The 24,113-nt window shown below is 43.1% G+C and overlaps 1 protein-coding gene and 1 non-coding gene across 10 annotated transcripts in view; both read left to right on the top strand.

The window, feature by feature from the left end:
* FGGY (FGGY carbohydrate kinase domain containing) overlaps positions 1 to 24,113 on the top strand; it is a 497,520-nt gene that overhangs the window by 16,490 nt on the left and 456,917 nt on the right. For 8 of the 9 annotated variants that reach the window (XM_040232739.1, XM_040232740.1, XM_040232734.1 and 5 more), the window contains exons 2-3: positions 8,258 to 8,469; positions 20,593 to 20,704. In XM_040232739.1, coding sequence (XP_040088673.1) covers positions 8,272 to 8,469; positions 20,593 to 20,704 — 310 coding nt within the window. In that variant the 5' untranslated portion in view covers positions 8,258 to 8,271. Of the gene's footprint in view, positions 1 to 466; positions 875 to 8,257; positions 8,470 to 20,592; positions 20,705 to 24,113 lie in introns of those variants that run through there. The other variant, XM_040232737.1, reaches the window with a different exon arrangement.
* Positions 7,569 to 7,640, top strand: TRNAC-ACA. The gene has a single exon. It is a non-coding gene; the product is annotated as a tRNA-Cys (tRNA).

Below are 24,113 nucleotides of genomic sequence, written 5' to 3'. Positions count from 1 at the left end.
CATGCATACTGAACATCCCTGCAGATGTTCAGGGATGATTTGGTCATGAAAGAAAAGGTTGGCATATCTTAATAGTCCTAATAATTGCTGCTGTTTACTGAGAGTGTGTGTGTGTGTGTTAGCTGCTCAGTCATGTCTGACTCTTTGTGATCCTATGACTGTAGCCTGCCAAGCTTCTCTGTCCATGGAATTCTCCAGGCAAGAATACTGGAGTAGGTGGCCATTCCCTTCGAGGGGATCTTCCCATCCCGGAGATCGAAGCTGGGTCTCCCCTACTGTAGGCAGATTCTTTACCATCTGAGCCACTAGGGAAGCTGTTACTGAGCATACCATATATTAATACCAGGCACCGTGCCGGGCACTCTGGTTATACAATCTTAGTTAATCGTTCAAAGAATACAGCAAGATTGGAGCTGCAGGAGACAGCCTTTCACTTTAAGAGGAGAAGTACCTGTCAAGAAGCTGTACTTGTTCTCCCATGTATATTTTTGGTAAAGCCGGTGGAGAACCAGGTATTATTGCCCGATTAGCTCTTTCCTTCCCATGCCAAACTTTCTCTCCATTTTAGAGCATGGGAGAATTGCTTAAAGTGGTATTTAATTCTTTCTGTTGAGGAGACTAAAGTGGAGCAGCATGCTCATTGCTTATCTTTTTCTTCCCAAATCTCCCAACCCCTTGATTATATTATAACTAAAAAAAAAAAAAAAAAAAAAAATTTATGTGTGACTTGTGTACCTGAACTCCCAGCCAAGACCAAAGATCAAAGTCAAGAGAGGATATTAAGCTCACTCTTAGGTCCCTGGGACGTGGTATCTGTAGACACTGTCCTCAAGTTTGTCCCGGAGGAGTGGCCCGCTAAGAAGTAGAACTGCAGGTAAGCTTATCCACTCTGGAGGGTTGCAGTCTTAGGGAACAGCATTCTGCTCTTTAGTCATTTAGGGGAAAGAAGGAAGCAAATGTAAGAGAACAACCCCACAGAGTGGTTTTCAGCATGATTATGTGTAGCATGACCCCTTTTGAGAATTTTTGGGACAGTTACGCAGAGAACAGCCTCCATGTCCCTGACTCTGTCTCCTTTTCTCACTCTGCCTTTGAGCAGCTTTCACGTTTGTTGAGCAATCTGCTGTGAAGCCTGTGGTTTCCTGTGGCACATTTCTAATAATATTTGTACAGGCTATTATTTAATGCACCATATAAATATTTATCATAAGAGCAGTCTTTTGATCATGAACAGAGGCTAAAAACCAGTTCAGTCCGTGCTGGCAATTGGCTGGGAAGCTGTTCTGCCCTTTGGAGCCTCTTGTAGACTGAGAAGTTAGGTAAGGCCTGGGACATGTGTGCAGCCAGCTTGAATTTCTCCCTGTAGCTTTTCTTTCTCTTGCCCTCCACAGTCTATGCTCTTAATTCTCTTGCCTGACCAGCCACCTCATATTCCCTATTAGTTATGTTTCTTTTTTAATGGGCTTCCCTTGTGGCTCAGATGGTAAAGAATCCGCCTGCAATGCAGAAGACCTGGGTTCGATACCTGGGTTGAGAAGATCCCCTGGAGGAGACATGGCAACCCACTCCAGTATTCTTGCCTGGATTATCCCCATGGACAAAGCAGCCTGGTGGGCTACAGTCTATAAGATTACAAACAGTTGGATACCCCATATTCCTTATTAGTTGTTTTTCTTTTTAGAGAATTTACCTCTGCCTCAAATGAATGAAGTGGGATCAACTTTTCTGACTCTCAGCATTCATCTTTTGGGCTTTAAAGCCACACCATTGTGACCTGGACAAAAACCAGCTCCTCTGGTGTTGTGCTCTGTGACCTTAAACTGCTTTATTGCTGAGAACCTCAGTCTCTTTAACTGGAAAATGAGCTCGTAGTGGCAACCTCACGGGATTGTTACAAGTGAAATCACAAAATCAGGTGGGTGATTTGCAGAGCAGAGCTTAATAAGTGCCAGTTGTTGCTGCCTTTGTTGTTGATACTGTTGTTGAAGGATTCGGTTTTCACTTTTAGGTTGGAAAGAGCCCTAAAGTTGCCTTAAGAGGCCAGGGTTCAAATGCAGATGCTGCTGCTTTTTACTCTTTGTGTGACTTGGGGCAAATTTTCCTATCCCAACAAGGTATAAAATGGTGGTAGGTTTCCCAGCTTAAATGCATTTCAGTTGGAAGAGATGAACTTGTGAAAGTGCCAAGCATGCAGGAGAATCCTAATCTTTTTTTTTTTTAAAGCAAATTATAAAAGGGAATAATGTTTTCCATTTTGCAGTTAGTTTATTCTCTGAGGCCAAGAGGAACTGGAATATAGTTTGGAGTCTAGGACACATCAGAGGGTACTTACGACCCGGGAACAAAGGGCACAGAGGGGAGACGAGGAATCTGAGTACAGAAAATCCTCTGGCAGAATTTTTATAACTCACAGGGTCAAGTTTCAGGGAAGCTGCCCTAGAGCTTGAACTTTTCAAGATCCAGGTGTGGAAACAATCATAAAGAGATCACTTAAAACTATAGTAATAGGAAACGTAGTGAACCTGAAATATTTAATTAGGATCTATTTCTTACAAAAACATGAACTGGGGTATGTGTGTGAACAATGCAGAGAAGGGATGATGCCCTTGTTCCTGTGGGTTTGACTCTCTTTTGGACTCATGTCTCAGTCATACAGTCTAGAAATGGATAGTTTTTACCAGAGGCCACTTGGTATTGGGGAAGGGACAGTCTCTGAAGGTGGGCAGCCTGAGTTCTGAGTAAGCCAGTTGTAGACACTAGGCACATGGCTTTGAGCCCTAGGTCAGGAAGATCCCCTGGAGAAGGAAATCCACTCCAGTATTCTTGTCATGAACAGAGGAGCCTGGTGGGCTACATTTCACAGGGTCACAAAAGAGTCAGGTACAACTTAGCGACTAAACAACGACTCCAATGTACAGAGTAGGCAGAGTCCTTGGCAAACATACATTATCTAAGTGGAGGGTATCCTGCAGCATGGGGCTTCCTAGGTGGCACTGGTGGTAAAGAACCCACCTGCTAGTGCAGGAGACATAAGAGAGGTGGGTTCTATCCCTGAGTTGGGAAGATCTCCTGGAGGAGGGCATGGCAACCCACTCTAGTATTCTTGCCTGGAGAGTCCCTATGGACAGAGGAGCCTGATGGGCTACATACAACCCATAGTGTCGCAGAGTCGGACATGACTGAAGCAACTTAGCATGCGTGAACCTGTTAGCATGGCATTCTGAGATCGCTTAGGGATTTGGCAGCCAGAGGGATTGAGACTGCTCTCACCTCCATCACCTGCTATTACCTCCATCACCTGCTATTTATATGACATATGGGAGCAAGTTACTTGACTAGTCTAGGACTTGTTTTTCCTCATCAGTAAAATGGGAATGGTCCTAGTAATTCTCTTCAAGGGTTGATATCAGGACAAAAAGTGGATTTAAAAATGCAAGCTGCTTAGTAAAGCATCAGATACACAGTAAATTTTTACCTTTTATTATTTCCCTAAAGGTGGGTTTTAAGAGTTTGCTCTGAGTCTCAGGGACGTGGTGAGTTTGTGCCATGTGCCAGACACTGGGCTGGCACTAGGGGTACTGCTGTGGTCCAGGCAGCCCTGGAGTTAACTCTCTAATGGCAAAGCTCCAGTCTCCATACAAGTCAGAGTGGAGGGGGAGGATTCTCCGGAAGGATGGGCTCTTTCCTCTTTAGCCAAGAAATAGGTCCAAAACCCAGAGCCAGGGTAAGCCCCAAGTCAGCTACAGAGTAGAAATCTGCCTCTTTGGATTTTACTGGGAATAAATCAGGATGTCTGGGTGGTGGGTGGTGAGATGAGATATTCCATGCAGAAGAGGACAGTCGCAAGTGAGGGAACCAGGCCTGAGGAGCTGGGCCAGCCCCCTGGGGGCCTCTTTTGTCACTGGCTCTGGTAGGAGAAGAGAGAAACTTGGGTGGCTGGCCAAGTCTGTGTAAGCCAGAATGTTAGCATAGACTCTTCATTTCCTATTTTTTCCCCCTTGTTTCTCCCTGCAGTGTTTAGAATAGTTTTGAAAAGCTCTAGTCAAGGACAGAGTTGTTGACTTGCCAGGATCAGTGTTGGAGAGCAGCGTCCTTGGGTCCTTCGAAGTGGTGACGGTGGGACACTAAGAGAGGGAGTCCTGCGTTCAGCAAGTGGAGGCCTGTGGTCATTTGGGGGCGGTGGAGCGGCTAGCCTAGTCAGTCTTCCTCCTCTGCAGATAAAGAAATCTAGGAAGATGTAAGCCACGGCACTGCCCTGTTCTGCCCTTCACTGTATCCTCGGTTCCTAGCAGGGTGTCTGATGCCTGGCACAATCTGCATTTCTGCTAATATCAGTCTCTGCTGGCACCATGCCTCATCATTTCATATATCACTAAGAAAGATGTTCCTGGTTGCCACTGGTTTTTAAGAGTCATTGATGTCAGATAAGCTAAATGTGAAAAGAAATGAGTACCTTAGAATTAATAAAATGTGGTTGTAAGCATCCAGTAAATATTTATTAATTGGATGAATGAAGCATACAGATATTAGAATCAAGGCAAAACACTAGTGCAGATAAATACAAACCTAGGAATCTGAACTATTAAAGCATTAAAGCATGAACCTGTTCATCCTTATTTTTGTTGTTGTTGTTGTTGTTGATTCACTGATTTAGGTGTTCATTCCATAAGCACTTACCGAGAACTATTATGTACCAGACAGTGTACTGGTTTGGGGATACATGCTCTGTAGGAGCTGAGGATCTAGAAATCAATCACTTCCTTTCTTCAGGTTCAGGCCAGTGAGGGAGGTGAACACAGAAGCAAAAAATTCGGTCAGAGTGATTTTTAAAAAGTTTAAAAGAAAGAAGGGACACAGTACTATGGTGGCACTGGGGCATGGAGAGAGGCAAGAGGTGATGGTTGGGATTCTCTGGTGGTACAGTGATTAAGACTCTGTGCTTCCAAGGAAGGAGCCCAGGTCTGATCTCTGGTCTGGGAACTATATCCCACATGCCTCGGTGAAGATCCCGCACATGGCAGCAAAGATCCTGCGTGCCACAGCTAAGACCCAGAGCAGCCAAACAAATTAAAAAAAAAAAGTGTTGGTTGAGCAAGATCTTAACATGAAAGTCAGTAGGCAGCACATTAAAAAGCAGAGATGCCAACAACGGCCCTTCTAGTCAAAGCTGTGGTTTTTCCAGCAGTCATATATGGATGGGAGAGTTGGACTATAAAGAAAGCTGAGTGCCGAAGAATGGACGCTTTTGAACTGTGGTGTTGGAGAAGACTCTTGAGAGTCCCTTGGACTGCAAGGAGATCCAGCCAGCCCATCCTAGAGGAAATCAGTCCTGACTATTTATTGGAAGGACTGATGCTGAAGCTGAAACTCCAATACTTTGGCCACCTGATGCAAAGTACTGACTCATCGGAAAAGACCTTGATTATTGAAAGGAAAGAATGAAGGCAGGAGGAGCAGGGGATGACAGAGGATGAAATGGTTGGATGGCATCACTGACTCCATGGACATGAGTAAACTCCGTGAGTTGGTGATGGACAGGGAGGCCTGGCGTGCTACAGTCCATGAGGTTCCAAAGATTCAGACACGACTGAGTGACTGAACTGAGCTGAACTGAAGGAAAGAGAAGTATGAAGTGGAGACAGTCCTGTAGTGGTGTGGTGCACCTGGGAACCTGTGAGGGGCCGATGTGTCTGAAGCCTGATGTGAGAACAGGGAGGACTATAGTAGATGTGGCTGGATAGGAGGCAGAGGGCAGTTCCCGGAGGGCCTGGGATGCTGTGCCGAGGGCCTCAGCCAATGGTTTTCAGTCCTTAGGAGGAACTCAGCAGAGCCACTGTTGGGGGAGGGTCGAGGGCCAGGCAAGGATGATCTTTGCTTGACACAGCGCTGCTGTGCTTTGGTCTATTTCAGTTTCCTTCGAGTAACGGCTTGAAGAAAAAATATCCCCATTGGCTGTTTGAAGGAATGCATGGTTTGAAAACTGGTGCCATTGATCGTGTGGGCGAGGAGATGAGAAAGCAGTTAGGCTGGAGCCTGGGAGTTGTTCTCTGAAGCTTAGAGGAGGGTAGCCCTTGTTCCTACTCCAGCTTCCACCTTCGCTTCTCCAGCTGCCCATGAATCATAGTGGCCACATGCTGTTGGGGGATCACTGTGAGCAAGTCAGAAGCCATCATGTTTAACGAAGCCATTTTTAACTGGGATAAATACCCAGGAAACCTTAACGGAACACCTGCTGGCTGACTTCGTTTTTGAATCCCCAAGTATGATCTTGCCAAGGAAACATTACCTCTTTGAAGTGAAAGGATGCAGAACACTGCTGTGGTTGAAATTAGACCCTGGGCGCTGAGGCTACCCTGAGCTCACCTAGGGGGCTGTAGCACGTTCTCCAGCATAAATGTCTTGGAGGCTTGTTCTTATTCTTTAAAACTCCAGTCTGGAAAATGAAAGCCTCTGTGAGATGTCTGCATCATGGGGGCTAATCTGAGCAAAGGGACCAGAGCCTCAGTGAAGGCCAAGGAATTCCTTGAGTGTTTGCTGGGCAGTTTCCTTGTAACTCGCAAGGGGTCTGTAAAGAAAACAGATTGTCTAACAAGTTCCTGATCCTGTCTCCCTCGAGGCTCCTTCCCAGTCAGTTCACGACACGGCTGCAGTGTATCTGCCTCTTCTCCAAATGTGTGCTGTGAGCTGTTACGAAGGAAAAGAGAATGTACAGAGGTGGGATTGTGGGTTCAGGCTGCTCTGCAGTCGTGCTGCCTCCTCTCTTAATTTCTGAAACCTTTCTGCCCGTCAGTATAATGTGCATGATTATCGCAACTTGCGTTTACTGTTCATAAGTGTGTGGACCTAGCGTTAAGAGAAAATTTACATATTCCTTGGAGTCTCATCTTAATCACCTATAAAATAAACACTCACCGTCAGGGTGAGGAGGGAATTGGATGAAAGCAGGCAAAAGGTACAAACTTCCATTTATAAGATAAATGAATAGTAGGAATATAATGTACAATGTGATAAATATAATTAACACTGCTGTATTTGTATATGAAAGTTGTTAAGAGAGTGGATCCTACGAGACCTCATACCACAAATATTTTTCTGTTTTTCTTTTCAATCTGTATGAGATGATAGATATTTACTGGATGTATTGTGATAATCATTTCTTAAAGTATGTAAGCCATTATCATTATGCTGTGTACCTTGAACTTAAACAGTTCTGTATGTCAATTACACCTTAATAAAATTGGAATAAAATAGTCTCACCTTGTAGCATCACAGTGAGTAGAGGGCCTCTATGCTAAAGCTGAAACTCCAGTACTTTGGCCACCTCATGCAAAGAGTTGACTCATTGGAAAAGACGCTGATGCTAGGAGGGATTGGGGGCAGGAGGAGAAGGGGACGACAGAGGATGAGATGGCTGGATGGCATCACCGACTTGATGGACATGAGTTTGAGTGAACTCCAGGAGTTGGTGATGGACAGGGAGGCCTGGCCTGCTGCAGTTCATGGGGTCACCAAGAGTTGGGCACGACTGAGCGACTGAACTGAACTGAACTGAACTGAACTGAATGACTTCCCTGGTGGCTCAGATGGTAAAGCACCTGCCTACAATGCTGGTGACCCAGGTTCGATCCCTGGTTCGGGAAGATCCCCTGGAGAAGGAAATGGCAACCCACTCCAGTACTCTTGCCTGGAAAATCCCATGGATGGAGGAGCCTGGTAGACTACAGTCCATGGGGTCTCAAAGAGTCGGAAAGTGACTTCACTCACTCACTCATGTACTGTTTAAAGTGCTTATTGGCATGTGATAGGTGCTCAGTAGATAGTTTTTTGAATGAATGGCTGACCGGGTAGGTGAGTTCCTTTTTAGCAATGACCATTGCCCTTTTGATTCAAATTCAGTGAGGAAAAAATGCATATCTGTTGCTTCCAGATTCTCAGTTCTACAACCCTTTGTTTATCCTCATTGCACTTTTCATCTGCTATCACAGCTTTGTTTGAATAATGGTGAAGCTTGTAAATGCTCATCATCTGACTCCCTCCAAAGAACAGAAACTCCGTGTCTGAGGCCACGCCTGCCTGTTCACCCACCACTTACCTCAGTGCCTGCTTGCACACTGGCAGCAATGAGCATCTTTCTTGGATTAATGAATAATCATCCAGTTTGTCAGCTGTGCCCCTTCCATTTCCACTTTCAAGATGTCCTGTGCTCGACTTTGCAGACCAGCTTGGTCTTCACATGGTTTGGCCTTTGACCCCACAGGTGGAGGGATAGCAATGCCCGGTGGAGATGAACCCAGGAGCTACTATGTGGGCATGGACGTGGGGACTGGCAGCGTCCGAGCAGCCCTTGTGGACCAGAGGGGCACCCTCTTGGCTTTTGCAGACCAGCCCATCAATCAGTGGGAGCCTCAGTTCAACCACCATGAGCAGTCGTCCGAGGACATCTGGGCCGCGTGCTGCATTGTCTCAAAGGTATGGCCCTGACTCTGGCATTCTATCCTTGCACATGCTTCTTTCCCACCTCCCCTCTGCTGAGTGTCTCTTGTGTGTCCATCTGGTGCCAGGGACAATGTAAGGGTAACTTTAGACACTGGCTTTGCCTTTTGGGAGCTCAGGGTCTGTGACGGAGACCAACAGTCAGCAGGGATATGACATGAGAGGTGTGGGAACAAAGTGACTGTGGCTGGAGCTGAGGATGGGGCCAACCCAGAGGGGCTCAGGGTAGATGGTAGAGGACTCACACCATGCAGTCAGAGGATTTGGTTGGGTGTGACTCTCTGTGAAGATGTCACTGATAACCATAGCTCACCTCTACGGTGCCTTCAGGTGTGCCCAGTTCTGTGTAAAACAGGTTAATCTGCATCATAGAGGGGAATCCTTGCAATGGCTGTATAGAGGCAGTGCTATTAACACCATCATTTCACTGAGGCAGAAACAGAGGCACAGAAAGATTAGATAACTTACCCATGCTCATGCAGTTAGTAATTATGAAAGGCAGAGCTGCAACCTAAGCAGTCTGATTCCAGTGGTGCACCCTGAGTCACTGGACTGTCCTGCCTTCCAAGTGGACAAGTGAAGGGAACCTCTCTTGTTCAGAGGGAGCAACTTACGCAAAGGCAAGGTGGGCTCTGAGAAAGGAAGAAAGTCGGGCAAGACCAGTGCAAATCTGAGTTGTAGCAGGTAGGCATTTTTCTTGAGTGGCCTTTGTTTGCAGTCAGCTTGCTGACTTGGAAAAAAGTGACGCTGGGTGAGAATTGTTCCCTTTTAGTTTCGCTTGACTGGTTTTATATCCCAGTAATCAGGAACGACAGAGATGTTTTTGTCATTTTTTTTTTTTCCAGAGGGAAAAATAAAGACCTGGATTCTGTCTTCTCCCTGTTTCTAGTTTAGTTCCTTAAATATTCATGATGGGCTTGGTAATTTGCGGATGGACAATTCACCATTCTGTCCGTATCGATCAGTCTGTTTAAACTTTCATGAGCTCTGGGCTGCTGTTAGTGCCCCCAGAGAAGAAGGCAGGGAGAGGAGGCTGGGGGTGGGCAGCACTGGAGCATGACAGAGGAATAAAAGGGAGGCATGTCTTTTCTTCTGCCTGTTTAATTTTCTTCCTCCCTCCCCCTCCCAGCCCTTGCCTTGGTGAGAATCCTCTACTCTTTGCCCTTGGGTCTCCTTTGTCCTTCCAACATAGAGCCTTTCTTGCCATTAAGGAAATTGTCAAGAAGAAAATACAATCCCCTGATGAAAAGCTACTTTAAAACAGGTCTGCTCTAAGTACAGCTTGGTTTAATGTTGGACTTTTAATCATCTTGCAGTGGCAACCACCACGTTATCTGCTTGAGTCCCTTCAGCCCTGTGAGTGCTCTGGGCATTTGTCCTTCTTGAGGCTGTGCTTCTAGCGTAAACCTGGATAACGCTACTGGGTCTTAGGCCCTTCTCACATGGGGCATGGCCACGTGGCCATGTGTCAGGAGCCATGGGATAAGCATGACACATCTGCTCATAGCTCATCGCTTGTGAGGTTGAAGGAGGGAGGCATGTTTATATTAGAGAGTAACGTACCAGAGAGCACAAATTTTAGAGCTGGACTGCCTGGATTGACATCCCAGTTCCGACATTTATTAGCTTGTCATCTTGAAAAAATTACTTTTGGTTTCTTGCTTGAGTTTCATTATCTGTAAAATGGGAATGATAACTGTACCTATCTGCATTGGGTCGCTGTGAGGATTAAAAGAGTTAATGCATACAAAATGTCATAACAGTGCCTGGAAATGAGTAAGCACTGTGATTCCTATGGCGATTGCACTGATGACTAACAAAAATGAGTAGATTATGGAGGAGAATGAATTTTTAAGATAGAATGTTGAAAAGTCAAAGTCAGTAACAGAGGTACCTCATGGGGAATATTCACTCCTTTTCTGGTTAGGGTTCTTTCTATGTAAGATTTTGAGAAGCAATGGTCTGGGGCAAAGGGTGACGTAAAATACATCCTGACCTGTCTTGTTCTCAAAAACTTAAGGAGCTCAAGAGCTTGAGAGCGGTTGTATTGTTTCCTTTTCTCTAAGTTGCTCACATTGCCTGAGATGGTTTTCCCTTAGTCAAATTAATAAAAACAATAAGAACAACAGCAGCAATAGTAATAATAGTTACCACTATTATTAGTAATAGTAACAGTAATCATGAATAATAATTAATAGTAATATTAACAGTAATAATAATGATGGCAACTAACATTTCTTGGGCACTAATTCTGTTCCAGGTATCAAGCTGAACACTTTATATCAATCACTCCTTGTTATCTACACAAAAATCTCTTTTAAAAAATTGAAGTATAGTTGATTTACAATGTTATGTTAGTTTCACATGTACAGCAAAGTGATTCAGACATATATATTCTTTTTCAGCCTCTTTTCCCTTATTGGTTAGTACAAAATTATTGAGTATCGTTTCCTATGCTATAGTGTAGGTCCTTATTTGTTAACTATTTTATATATAGTGAAAGTGAAGTCACTCAGTCATGTCCAGCTCTTTGCGACCCCATGGACTGTAGCCTGCCAGGCTCCTCTGTCCATGGGGTTTTCCAGGCAAGAATACTGAGGTGTGTTGCCATTCACTTCTCCAGGGGATCTTCTCGACCCAGGGATCAAACCCAGGTCTCCCGCATTACAGGCCAACTCTTTACTGTCTGAGCCACCAGGGAAGTAGTGTGTATATATTAATCCTAAACCCCTAATTGAACCCTCCCTCACTTTTCCTTTTGGTAACCATAAGTTTGTTTTCTGTGTTTGTAGGTCTATTTCTATTTTGTATCTAAGTACATTTGTATCTTTTTTTAAGATTCCACATGTAAGCAATAATATATGTGGAATCTTTTGTCCTTTCCTGCCTGGCGTAGTTCACTTAGTAAGACAGTCTCTAGGTCCATCTTTATTGGTGCAAACGGCATTATTCATTCCTTTTTTTTTTTTTACTGAGTAATATTCCATCGTTGAACCACGTCTTCTTTATTCATTTCTCTGTTGATTGACATTTAGGTTGCTTTCATGTCTTGAGTTCTGTGTCATCACTGATTTTAATGGCTTATGTTCCTTTTGGGGGGCTTCCGAGGGGCTCAGTGGTAAAGAATCCACCTGCCAGTGCAGGAGATATGAGTTCCATCCCTGGGTCGGGAAGGTCCTCTGAAGGAGGAAATGGCTACCTACTCCAGTATTCTTGCCTGGAAAACCCCACAGACAGAGGAGCCTGGCAGGCTACAGTCCACAGGCTCACAAAAGGGTCAAACACAACTTAGTAACTAACCATTTCTGTTGGAGCCACAAATCTTAATCACCTCAACAAGGCAAGAACATTGCAAGTTTAGTGTATAGTAACAGATTCCATTAGGAAGAAGATGATAAGCTGGAGGTGTTGTTTAGTCTGCAAATATTTATTGAGCACTACTGTGTGCTATGCTCTTTGCTAAGAACTGGTGTATATATGGGAGAGGGGGCTACAACAAGTTCTCTGCCTCTAAGGATAAAATAGTTGAGTTGCATGGGAAAAAAATATCCACAAAGTCAACAAAGTGCCATTTTCCCCCCGCTAAATTGTACCAGCTATATGAGTAATATATACTTAGAGAGAGAGCAGGAGGAGGAGTCATAATGTGGGACTGAGCAATGATGTCACCCTCCTACCGTTCATAGAACCTGTATGGTTTGCAAAGCATGTTCCTATCCACTTGACTGTCATAGGAGGTGGGTAGGGGAAGGATTGTTCCTTCCATATTATAGTTGAAAAGAACAACTGGGATCCAGAGAGTGAAGTGAGTTTTCCTAAGTCACCCAGGAAGTGAGTGGTAAGCCTGAAGTCAGGTCATATCTTTGCATTCCCTCCGTCTCCAACACCCCATACCTTCATCTTTTGTTTAGATCATCACTGGAATGTAACCTCCTCCTAAATGTCCTTCCCCTCTGTGATTGTTCTCCTTCCTGAGCTGGAATGACGTTTTAATGCTAACTTGACAACTCTTCTATAGCCTCAAACTACTCTTAAGATAGAACTCAGAATTTGTAACATGGCCTCCAGGCCTTGCATGGTTTGGTTTTAGCCTGCTCTTCTGGTTTATCTCATGGTCCTTCTCTTAGCTCTTCCACCTACATTTTCCTTCTCTCCTGTCTTCACACATGCACTGTTTCCTCTCTTTCATACATATTCTCTCTTCTTCCTGTACACTCTTCCTGCCTGCAGCCAACATATTTCACTCCCATACATCCTTAGATCCATAATGTCCAATATGGCAGTCATTAGCCACATGTCTTTTCATACTGTTCATGGGGTTCTCAAGGAAGAAATACTGAAGTGGTTTGCCATTCCCTTCTCCAGTGGACCACATTTTGTCAGAACTCTCCACCATGACCCATCCATCTTGGGTGGCCCTACACGGTATGGTTTAGTTTCATTGAGTTAGACAAGGCTGTGGTCCATGTGGTTAGATTGGCTAGTTTTCTGTGATTGTGGTTTCGGTCTGTCTGCCCTCTGATGCCCTGTCTCAGCACCTGCTGTCTTACTCGGGTTTCTCTTACTTTGGATGTGGGGTATCTCTTCATGGCTGCTCCAGCAAAGCGTAGCCGCTATTCCTTACCTTGGAGGTGGGGTATCTCTTCATGGCCGCCACTCCTGACCTTGGACGTGGGGTATCTCCTCTCGGCCACTCGCCCTCCAATGCCATTACTTTGCCAACAAAGGTCCGTCTAGTCAAGGCTATGGTTTTTCCAGTAGTCATGTATAGATGTGAGAGTTGGACTGTAAAGAAAGCTGAGTGCCAAAGAATTGATGCTTTTGAGCTGTGGTGTTGGAGAAGACTCTTGAGAGCCCCTTGGACTGCAAGGAGATCCAACCAGTCCATCCTAAAGGAGATCAGTCCTGGGTGTTCATTGGCAGGAGTGATGTTGAAGCTGAAACTCCAATATTTTGGCCACCTGATGTGAAGAGCTGACTCATTTGAAAAGACCCTGATGTTGGGAAAGATTGAGGGCAGGCGAGGAAGGGGATGACAGAAGATGAGATGGTTGGATGCCATCACCAACTCAATGGACAGGAGTTTGGGTAGACTCCGGGAGTTGGTGATGGACGGGGAAGCCTGGTGTGCTGCAGTCCATGGGGTCACAAAGAGTCGGACACAACTGAGTGACTAAACTGAGCCATGTGTCACCATTTACCTTTAGTTAAAATGAAGCGTAGGTCAAAATTCACTTCCTGGAAACACTTTTTTTTGCACAGATTTCTACAAAGTCAGCTTCTTAGGTCCTTCGATTGTTTCCTCAAATCTCACCTTTTTGGCAACTGTCTGCCTTCCCCGGCATTCCTGATTCCCCTGACATCACTTTCTAGTAAACTGTACATACATACACTATATAATTTTCTCAGTTTATGGCTGTTGTCTGTCCCTACAATGTAACCTCCAAAAGGGTAAGGAATTAAAAAAAATTTTTTTTCTTTCCATTTCTTCCCAAATACCCAGAAGAGTGCATAGCATGACCTTAGAAGGGGCTTGATGGTATTGAATATTTACTGACTAATTGAATGAATGAGTAATTGAATTGTGTAGGCAATGGGGACTGATGGGCCTGAGGGAACTAGGGATTTCATAACCTCATGCACACCCCCAAAGCTGACAAAAGCATTCAAATCAAGAATTAAAATGATACAGAACCAGCCACATGGAACTCTGTTGCAAGCTGAATTCTGTGAGGCCCCAGGCCTTGACCCTTGATTCAGATATAGCTAAAGATAAAACCAGGTATGCCTCTGACCCTCCAGTTCTCAGTTTGGAAGATTTCTGTGGAACGCTGTCTCCCCACCCAATATGGCAGAGCCTGCTGATTTAAAACACATGCAGGATTGAACTGGTTCCCACAGTCAGAACAAAGCGATGCACAATCCCTTCCCCAAATATTTGTTTGCTGCCCCATAGCTACGAGTTGACAGTTGCGAGACATGGACCAGGTTACAGAATGAAGTTGCAGAAATCTCCTTCTCTGGAAATTCTTTAGCAGAGCAATGTGCTTTCTCTCTAGCCGAGGAAATTCCCTTGATGCCAAGTTGTTGGGGTGAGTTTACTAGCCTGCTTTCTTCTTCCATTAATGAGAGTATAAAAAAGAATCCTCAGGTCAGCAGGTCAAAGTCCCAGGGGCCTTCTGGGTAGTGTGACTCTGACAGCCATCTCTCTGAGATGGTTTAGCTGGGGGGTGGGGTGGAGGGGTTGTGGTGGGGGGTCTCAGTCATGATAAGCATGATCATAAGGTATTTCCATATAAGGCTGGGCAAATGACAGTGGCTGCCTAACCAAATCAGGTTTAAATGCATGTCACAGTTTTTTCTCCAGTTCTTTGTGATAGGTTTCCCTTTTAGAGATGGAGACGCTGAACCTTTGTTGCTGAAAAGCCATAATTAGAATATAGAACTCTGTAGGTCTTCAGAGGGGATTCATAAAATAGATTGAAGAGAATATTTTTTTTTTGCTTCTACTGGAATGTCACCTTCACCATAATTCTTAGGAGGATTCGAGTTTAATCTTTCAGTCATTAATCCTGTGGTTTTTATATGTGATTACATGACACAGAGAGCATGCTATACTTCATACATAAGATTCCATAAACACAATTAATGAAGCATCAAGTGAATTTTTCCCTTCACGTTTCCAACAAAGGTTGATTGGTTCCAAAGCACTTTCAAACTAATTGACACTTTTGATCCTTACCTGTCTCTCTGTCAGGAACCTGAAGCTTGTAAAGGTGATGATATTAGTGCAAGATTACCTGAACTGAGTGTTGGGACCAGAAGCTGGTGCTTTTGATACCATAGCGTATGCTCCATTCTCCTGCAGAGCTGCCTTTTTGTATTGAGTTTTATTGCATTTTCTACCTGTTCTCTCCCACTTCCTCTCTTGACTAGAGATCTTTTGTAGGCCTGTGTAGGATGGGCTTGCCTAAGTCAGGCATACGCTCTCTGGGCAGAGACCAATAGGGCTGCATGGCAGGTAGAAGTTAGGGCTGGTTTATGCATTGACAGATTGAGGCTCCATGAGTTCAAAGACTGGATGCAATTAATTTACTTATATAATGGCAGCTACTTCTTGTGCACTGATGTTGGGCTAATCACACCTTATTTTGCTGAATTCTCCTAACATCATTCAGTTCAGTCGCTCAGTCGTGTCCGACTCTTTGCAACCTCATGAATTGCAGCACGCCAGGCCTCCCTGTCCATCACCAACTCCTGCAGTTCACCCAAACTCACGTCCATCTAGTTGGTGATGCTATCTAGCCATCTCATCCTCTGTCGTCCCCTTCTACTCCTGCCCCCAGTCCTTCCCAACATCAGAGTCTTTTCCAGTGAGTCAACTCTTCGCATGAGGTGGCCAAAGTATTGGAGTTTCAGCTTTAGCATCATTCCTTCCAAAGAACACCCAGGACCAATCTCCTTTAGAATGGACTGGTTGGATCTCCTTGCAGTCCAAGGGACTCTCAAGAGGCCTCTCCAACACCATAGTTCAAAAGCATCAATTCTTCGGCGCTCAGCTTTCTTCACAGTCCAACTCTCACATCCATACATGACCACTGGAAAAACGATAGCCTTGACTAGACGGACCTTCGTTGGCAAAGTAATGTCTCTGCTTCTGAATATGCTATCTAGGTTGGGCATAACTTTTCTTCCAAGGAGTAAACATCTTTGAATTTCATGGCTGCAAATACTATCTGCAGTGATTTTGGAGGCCAGAGAAATAAAGTCTGACACTGTCTGTTTCCACTGTTTCCCCAACTATTTGCCATGAAGTGATGGGACCAGATGCCATGATCCTAGTTTTCTGTATGTTGAGCTTTAAGCCAACTTTTTCACTCTCCTCTTTAAGAGGCTTTTTAGTTCCACTTCACTTTCTGCCATAAGGGTGGTGTCATCTGCATATCTGAGGTTATTGATATTTCTCCCAGCAATCTTGATTCCAGCTTGTGCTTCTTCCAGCCCAGCGTTTCTCATGATGTACTCTGCCCATAAGTTAAATAAGCAGGGTGACAATATACAGCCTTGATGTACTCCTTTTCCTATTTGGAACCAGTCTGTTGTTCCATGTCCAGTTCTAACTGTTGCTTCCTGACCTGCATACAGGTTTCTCAAGAGGCAGGTCAGGTGGTCTGGTATTCCCATCTCTTTCAGAATTTTCCACAGTTTATTGTGATCCACACAGTCAAAGGCTTTTGCATAGTCAATAAAGCAGAAATAGATGTTTTTCTGGAAGTCTCTTGCTTTTTCCATGATCCAGTGGATGTTGGCAATTTGATCTCTGGTTCCTCTGCCTTTTCTAAAATCAGCTTGAACATCTTGAAGTTCATGGTTCATGTATTGCTGAAGCCTGGCTTAGAGAATTTTGAGCATTACTTTACTAGCATGTGAGATGAGTGCAATTGTGCGGTAGTTTGAGCATTCTTTGGCATTGCCTTTCTTTGGAATTGGAATGAAAACTGACCTTTTCCAGTCCTGTGGCCACTGCTGAGTTATCGTCTAAGTAGTAGCTTTGCATAACCAAGGGAGCTGGCTTTTTGGCTTCCTAAAGTCACAAGACCAGTCAGTGGTGGAGCCAGGTTTCAAGCTCAGGTAGTCTTCACCCAACACCATTGATATTAGCCACTACCTAGAGATTTCCAAGCCAACTTGGAAGGACATTCCAGGCAGAATTGGCCATGCTTATAAATGCTGCAGATATGATCCAGCAAGACAAGGTGACTGGAAGGACTGAAATTGCGTAACCTGCCTTGGACCATGTAGCCAGAGGGACAAAGCTAGGATTTGAAACCAGGGCTTGGTGTGTCTTTGTCATGAATCTGTGTGCTCCTCACGCTCTTCATTGGAGGGACTGATGCTGAAGCTGAAACTCCAACACTTGGGCCACCTGATGCGAAGAGCTGACTCACTGGAAAAGACCCTGATGCTGGGAAAGATTGAGGGCAGGAGGGGAAGGGGACGACAGAGGATGTGATGGTTGGATGGCATCACCCACTCAATGGACATGGGTTTGGCTGGACTCAGGGAGTTGGTGATGGACAGGGAGGCCTGGCGTGCTGCAGTTCATGGGTTGCAAAGAGTCGGACATGATTGAGCAACTGAACTGAACATGCTCTTCTAATTCTAGATGGATCAATGTAGTAAAGATTTACAGGGCGTTCACCTGGTACTGTTGGGCAAAGAGGTTTCCTGGAGTCACAGGTGGGTCACTGGCAGTGTTCTTCTGAGGACACATGCCCTGTCTGCAGGATAAGTCTCTCGGGCAGGCAGGCAGTGTGGTGGAGTAGGAAGAACCTAGCCATTGACTGGCTCTGAAACAGGATTACGTTCAAGTTCTCAGTCTCTGGGATGTGCTTGCTCTTCCCTTCTCTCCCTAGTCTTCTATTTTTTCTTTTTATGAAATGAAAATACTAAATGTTTCCTCAGTAGGCTTTGTAAGGATTAAATAAGGTGATGCTTGTAAAGTATCTGGCACACAGTAAGTGCTCAATACATGATGACATTTTATTATTTGTTGTAAGTATTTGAAAAAAATGCTTTTCCTTGTTGAAAATATGTAATAGTTGTGTGTAGCTCTTATTTAAGGAACATATTCAAAGTAAGAAATAGAGTCCTAAATGACAAGTCTGGTGTTCTATAATAGGGGAGAAGAAGAATTGTACATTTTATCTCTTTAAATTTATTAAAAAATTTTTCTTTTTACTTTTTTAATGATGATGGACACATTTGAATTGATTTTTGTGGGGTTTGAAAGGTTATTATCTGTTTTACGTTTCCAGAAAATGTTATTGAATATAATCACTTGTGCTTTTTCACAAAAGGAAACTGTGGAAACAAAAATAAAAAAATAGAATTAATAAATCTGTTATTCTACAACTTAAAAAATTATATGACAAAGTGAAAAATCTCCCATCTCCTCCAGCTGTTGTTTCTGCTCTCAGAGGCAACCATTAGTAACAGTTGTATATGCTTTTTCTTTTTTTTACCTTATTAATGTACCATGGAAATATTTCCATTTTTTGTGTTTTATAGCTCAGTTTTTTCAAAAATATTTAACAGCTTGAGGTATAATTTACATACCATAAAATCATAAATTTAAATGTATAATTCAATGATTTTATTAAATTTACACCTTTGTATGATCATCACCATAATTAAATTTTAGAACATTTCTATTTCTAAGTGAAATTCGCTCAGTCGTGTCCATCGCTTTGCTACCCCATGGGCTGTACAGTCCATGGAATTCTCCACACCAGAATACTGGAGTGGGTAGCTGAACCTTCTCCAGGGGTTCTTCCCAACCCAGAGACCAAACCCAGGTCTCCCACATTGCAGGCACATTCTTTACCAGCTGAGCCACCAAGAATACTGGCGTGGGTAGCCTGTTCCTTCTCCAGCAGATCTTCCCAACCCAGGAATCGAACCAGGGTCTCCTGCATTGCAGGCGGATTCTTTACCAACTGAGCAATCAGGGAAGCCCACAATATTTCTGTTAAACCCCCAAAGTTCCTTATGCCTGTAGTCAGTCCTCAGCCCTCGATAGATAATTTTTTCTGTCTTTATAGTTGTTCTTTTCTAGAAAATTTACATAAATGGAATCATGCAACATGTCTTCTTTTGTGTCTGACTTTTTTCACTTAGTATAACGTTTTTAAGGTTAATTCATGTGGTTATACATATCATTGTATCACACTTGGTTTCACCATTTGGTTAAACCATGATGAATATTTGATTTGTTCCCAGTTTTAGGGTATTTTGAATATTGCTGCTGTGAATACTCACATACAAGTCTTTATGTTGATATATGTTTTTATTTTTCCTGCTTGGATACCAAGGAGTGAAATTGCTGGATTGTGCGATAAATTTTATTGCACTTTGTGAAATAGCTGCATTGTTTATCTTCTTGTTATTGCGTTATAAGTGTTCTTTATATATTTCATATATGTCTATTATCAGATGTATCAATTACAAGTATTTTCTTCTAATATTTAGCTTATCTTTTCACTATCTTGTTTCTTTTAAAGAGCAAAATTTTAATGAAGTCAAATTTATTATTTTTTTCTTTTATGAGTCTTGCTTTTTAATAAATCTTTGTCTAGCCCATGTCATAAAGGTTTTCTCTGCAAGGATTATAGTCTTAATTCTTAACATTTGGGGATATGATACATTTTAGAGTTAATGTTTATGTATGGTATAAGATAAAAGTCTAAAAGTATGGGGTTTTTTTGTATATGTTTTGTGGGAATGTTTTAGGTACAGTTTTATTTTTCAAGAAAGACTGCTTCTCAGTTTCTTATATGGCTTTGGTTAAGTTTTATTCCCCTCAAATAGTTGTTTTTGATTATTTTGTCCAGTTTTATGTTTTTATTTTGTTAAGCGGATTTGCCAACTTCATACTCCCAGACCCAGAATATGCTTCTGTACTTCTTTTTTTAATGGTGTAGAAAATTCTGTTTTATAGGTTTATTTAATAAAATAGTTTTCAGTAATTTTTATATTCATAAACAGTTAACATTGGTTTATATAATATTTTACTTACTTATGCTAATAATTCATTAAGATAGTTTCCTAGAAGTGGGATTTCTGGGTCAAAGTTATATATGTTTTTAATTTTAATAAATACTATACTATATTCTTCAAAATCTGTACTAAATTATCACATTGTTAGAATGTAAGGAAGGCCCACTTCTCACTGTCTTGCCACTATTAATACTATATATTTTTAATTTTTACGTTTTGCCAATAAGCAAGATGAAGAGTGGAGTATTTTTATTTGCATTTATTTAATTTTAGTGGAGTTGGGAATCGTTTTATATACTCTTTATATACTGTTTGTTTCTTTTATGAAGTGACGTCTCATGTCCTTTGCTTAATTTCCAATTAGATTGATTGTCTTTTTTAGAATTAATGTATAGAATATTCTGATATTTTAGTGATATTGAGTTTTTATCTGTGTTTTGTTGTAAGTACTTTATTCATTTCCTTCTAGTCATAGCTGTTTTAAGTCTTTTAAAAGCCTGTATTGTAATTCATATTTTTGTTTATTTGTTTTTAAAACAGAAAGTTGTACAAGGGGTCAATTTACACCAAATTCGAGGGCTTGGGTTTGATGCCACATGTTCTCTGGTTGTTTTGGATAAGCAGTTTCGTCCTTTGCCAGTCAATCATGAAGGTAGGACTGTTTCTGTCTTTTTCTGGTAGTGGGAGACTGGCTGCGGCCCAGGGGGAGCATGAGATCAAGTGTCTGTTATCGCCATGAGTGAGATGCACGAGCAGAACATGGAGACCAGAGATCATGTCCCTAGAGGACATGTTGGACAGCAGTTAGTAGGAGAGGGGTGACATTAGAATTAGGTGGATTAGGAAGAGACTCTGCTCTCTAGGGCACACGAGCAACAGCAGAAAGTTTGATGTAGGATGGACATGGAATCATTAGCTCGGAGTGAGTAGCCTTGAAACAGGTAAGTGGTCTGGGCCTTTCCAAGGAAGGCAGCCTGGAGTTGCTTATGCATATGAAGTTCACCACCACGTTCATTTGAGTGGATGAGTCAAGTTAATTTAAAGGAAGTAGAATAAGACAGGTAGAACCATATATCACACAGAAGAAGCTGGAAACAAATGGTCTCTATTTTCAATAGTGAGACCAAAGATGTTCCCATTGAATGATGTTGTTCTAATAGATACTCATGAATACCGTAATGAGCTGTTTCAAATGTTTAAGTGCCACTTACACCTACCCTCAGAAAATTTTCATGGATGAGTATGTGTCCTTTTGGGATACTTTAGCCAGTAGTGCTAGCACTGAAGTTGCAACCCCAAAAGTCAGGTAGGTAATGGAAGTGAGTAAAGTGGGCCAAATTTGAGAAGAATAACAGCATGTGTGCAGAGATAAATTTCAACTGATATTTATCCTTTTAATGGGTGGCAGACATTTGGGAGTGGTGGAGACTATGGTACCTTGGAAATTGCATGCTGCATCTAAAGGAGTGTGGCTCTCTGCATTTTCCGTTGGCTGTTACCAGCATAGGTATCACAGCATGCTTTGGGCTGTGTTAAAAAATCCTTAGTAGTGGACACTGCGTAGTAGCACCTTTCTTAAATGGTGGCTCTAGACACTGGGGTACTCTGAGATACTCTGAAATTGGAGTCAGACAGTTTCAGATCTTAATCCTGCTACTGCTGAGCTGTGACACCTTGAGTGAATTGCTTAACCTCTGCATGACTTGGTTTCATCTCTGAAAGACTTGGAATAATGAAATAGCACTTTGCTGTGAGAATTAAGTGAGAGACTGATACCTGATTGTTTAGAAAAGTTTCTTCCATCCGATTATGAATTCTTTAACTTAGGAGAATGTGTTCCACTCATTCCTATGGACCTGATGCATGCAACAGTGATATTTATAAATGACATGCCCTGAAGAAGTATGCAAATGGACGAAGGATTAGAACGCAAGTAGTAATGGTGACCATCTTTTATACACACACATTTTTTTCTATGTCACATTTACTAGCACCCCTTGTGTGCCAATCCCTGTCTTACTAAGTGTTAAGGCTTCAAAGATGAATACAAGTGGTCCTTGTTCTCAGTGGCCAACCACTGGCTCGGTTGGCATTGTTCTGGTCCAGGAGCGGCCCCTGTCTGGACCACTGCAGAGAGCAGAGACCCAAAGAATGGGACTGAACCTGCGCACTCAGCTCTGCAGCAGCAAGCCCTCTCCAGCCATGGAGCAGGCTGCCTGGGGAGGCTGCCGGGGCTGCTTTGTAGGCTGGCTTTAAGGAGCGGTCAGGTGATGGTCTGTCAGGGATGTTGTATGAGAAATTCTCATTTTGTATGGAGCTTTAGATGCTAAGAGCCCTAAGTTCCAAGTACTCTATACCTCTAATCTGCTAAAATACATGGTTTTAAACTCTGGTTGCATGCTAGAATCAACTGGAGATCTTTTTAAGATTATCAGTTCATCAGCCTCACCCAGGGTTGTTTTTACTCAGTTGGCTTAGGTGAACTTAGGCTATCAGTGTTTTTATGAAGTCTTCTCATTAATTCTAGTATTTGGAGAATCACTGGGTATGGATGAATGAACAGCTAAAATATTAGGAACAAGAACATTTGAAATGGAGGAAGAGTTCTTTGTTAAATCTGCTTATACAAGCACCCTCAGATACCATCTTTTCTTCTCAGTGTAGGTAGAATTGCTTCCTATTAACAATTAAAAGAGTATGTAGGAAGCTACCCTAATTATAAGTGTTGAAAATATTGGGTAATTAGGTTGCAACCTATTAAAGAAAAGAGTAGCCAGGTTGCAACCATAATTATAAGTGTTGAAAAAAATTGTATTCCACCTAAAAGGTTAAAATGTGCCCATTCATCACCCCTTACCAGTTTCTTGCCTTTCAGCAGGTTCTGTTAAGGTTAGATTTTATATGCAGTGGATTAGCCTGTGTTGGAAAGTGAAATTCAGATTTTAAGGATGAATTAAAGGTTCTTTAATGACTTGTCCTTACCTGGCAGTGACCCATTCTTGATTGGTCAATTGGAGTAATTGTGGAGTGGGATCAAAAAATTAGCTATCACCATTAAAACCAAGGGTTTCTGAGGTGGTGCGAGTGGTAAAGAATCCACCTGCCAATGCAGGAGACACAAGAAATGCAGGTTCAGTCCCTGGGTTGGGAAAATCCCCTGGTGTAGGAAATGGCGACCCAATCCAGTATTCTTGCCTGGAAAGTTCCGTGGACAGAGGAGCCTGGTGAGCTATAGTTCTTGGGGCCACCAAGAGTCAGACATGACTGAGTGCACACAGACATTAAAACCAAACCCCCAAGACTGGCAAAATTTACCATCTTTGGATGGTAACCAAAAAAAAAAAGAAAAATTCCCAAGTAAACTAAGTTCAGTAGTTTAAGGACACTGACCTGTGTGATAAAATCATCTCATTGTTTGGTTTCTCTTCCTTTGAAGGTCAGAGCAGCTCTGGGTTGGACCATGGTGCCATTGCTCTGTGCTTCCTACCTCTGCAGCCCACCTGGCTCAGACCATAACTCTGGATGAACCATTCCAGCCACAGGAGCTCTTGGGAGGGAGAGGAATTGAGGGTGATAATTTAGGGTCAGGGAGGAAGTTACTACCTAGGCCACTCTGCAACAGAAACCTCATGTTTAGATGGTTTTCTGATCTAGTCATTTCCTTCAAGTATCCCTGGAACACCTCCTGTGAGGCATTAACAGTATTAATTGAATGAGTACAGGGATGAATAATTTGCTCCAGGGCAAACTGTGTAACCCTAATTCTTCTCTGTTAGATTGCTTCCAGTTGTATTAAATATGATGCCATCTTGGGTCTGTGCTCTGTTGGTCTCACATGCTGTCTCTGTTGTGTGGTCCCTCTTCCCTCAGTCTTTCTTGACCTGCCTACCCAGTGACCAGTCATTTCCAGAATTAACCAAAGGCTTTCCTGCTTGTCGGGAGCTCCCTGTGCAGCCTCAGCCTTCTCTACCTGGGGCCTTCTCTACCTGGGGCCTTCTCTACCTGGGGCCTTCGCTACCTGGGGCCTTCTCTACCTGGGGCCTTCTCTACCTGGGGCCTTC

The sequence above is a fragment of the Oryx dammah genome, unplaced genomic scaffold, assembly GCF_014754425.2.
Source record: "Oryx dammah isolate SB20612 unplaced genomic scaffold, SCBI_Odam_1.1 HiC_scaffold_28, whole genome shotgun sequence".
Lineage (NCBI taxonomy): Eukaryota > Metazoa > Chordata > Mammalia > Artiodactyla > Bovidae > Oryx > Oryx dammah.
Note: the sequence above shows the minus strand (reverse complement) of the source record. Positions and strands in the feature narration are given on the sequence as shown.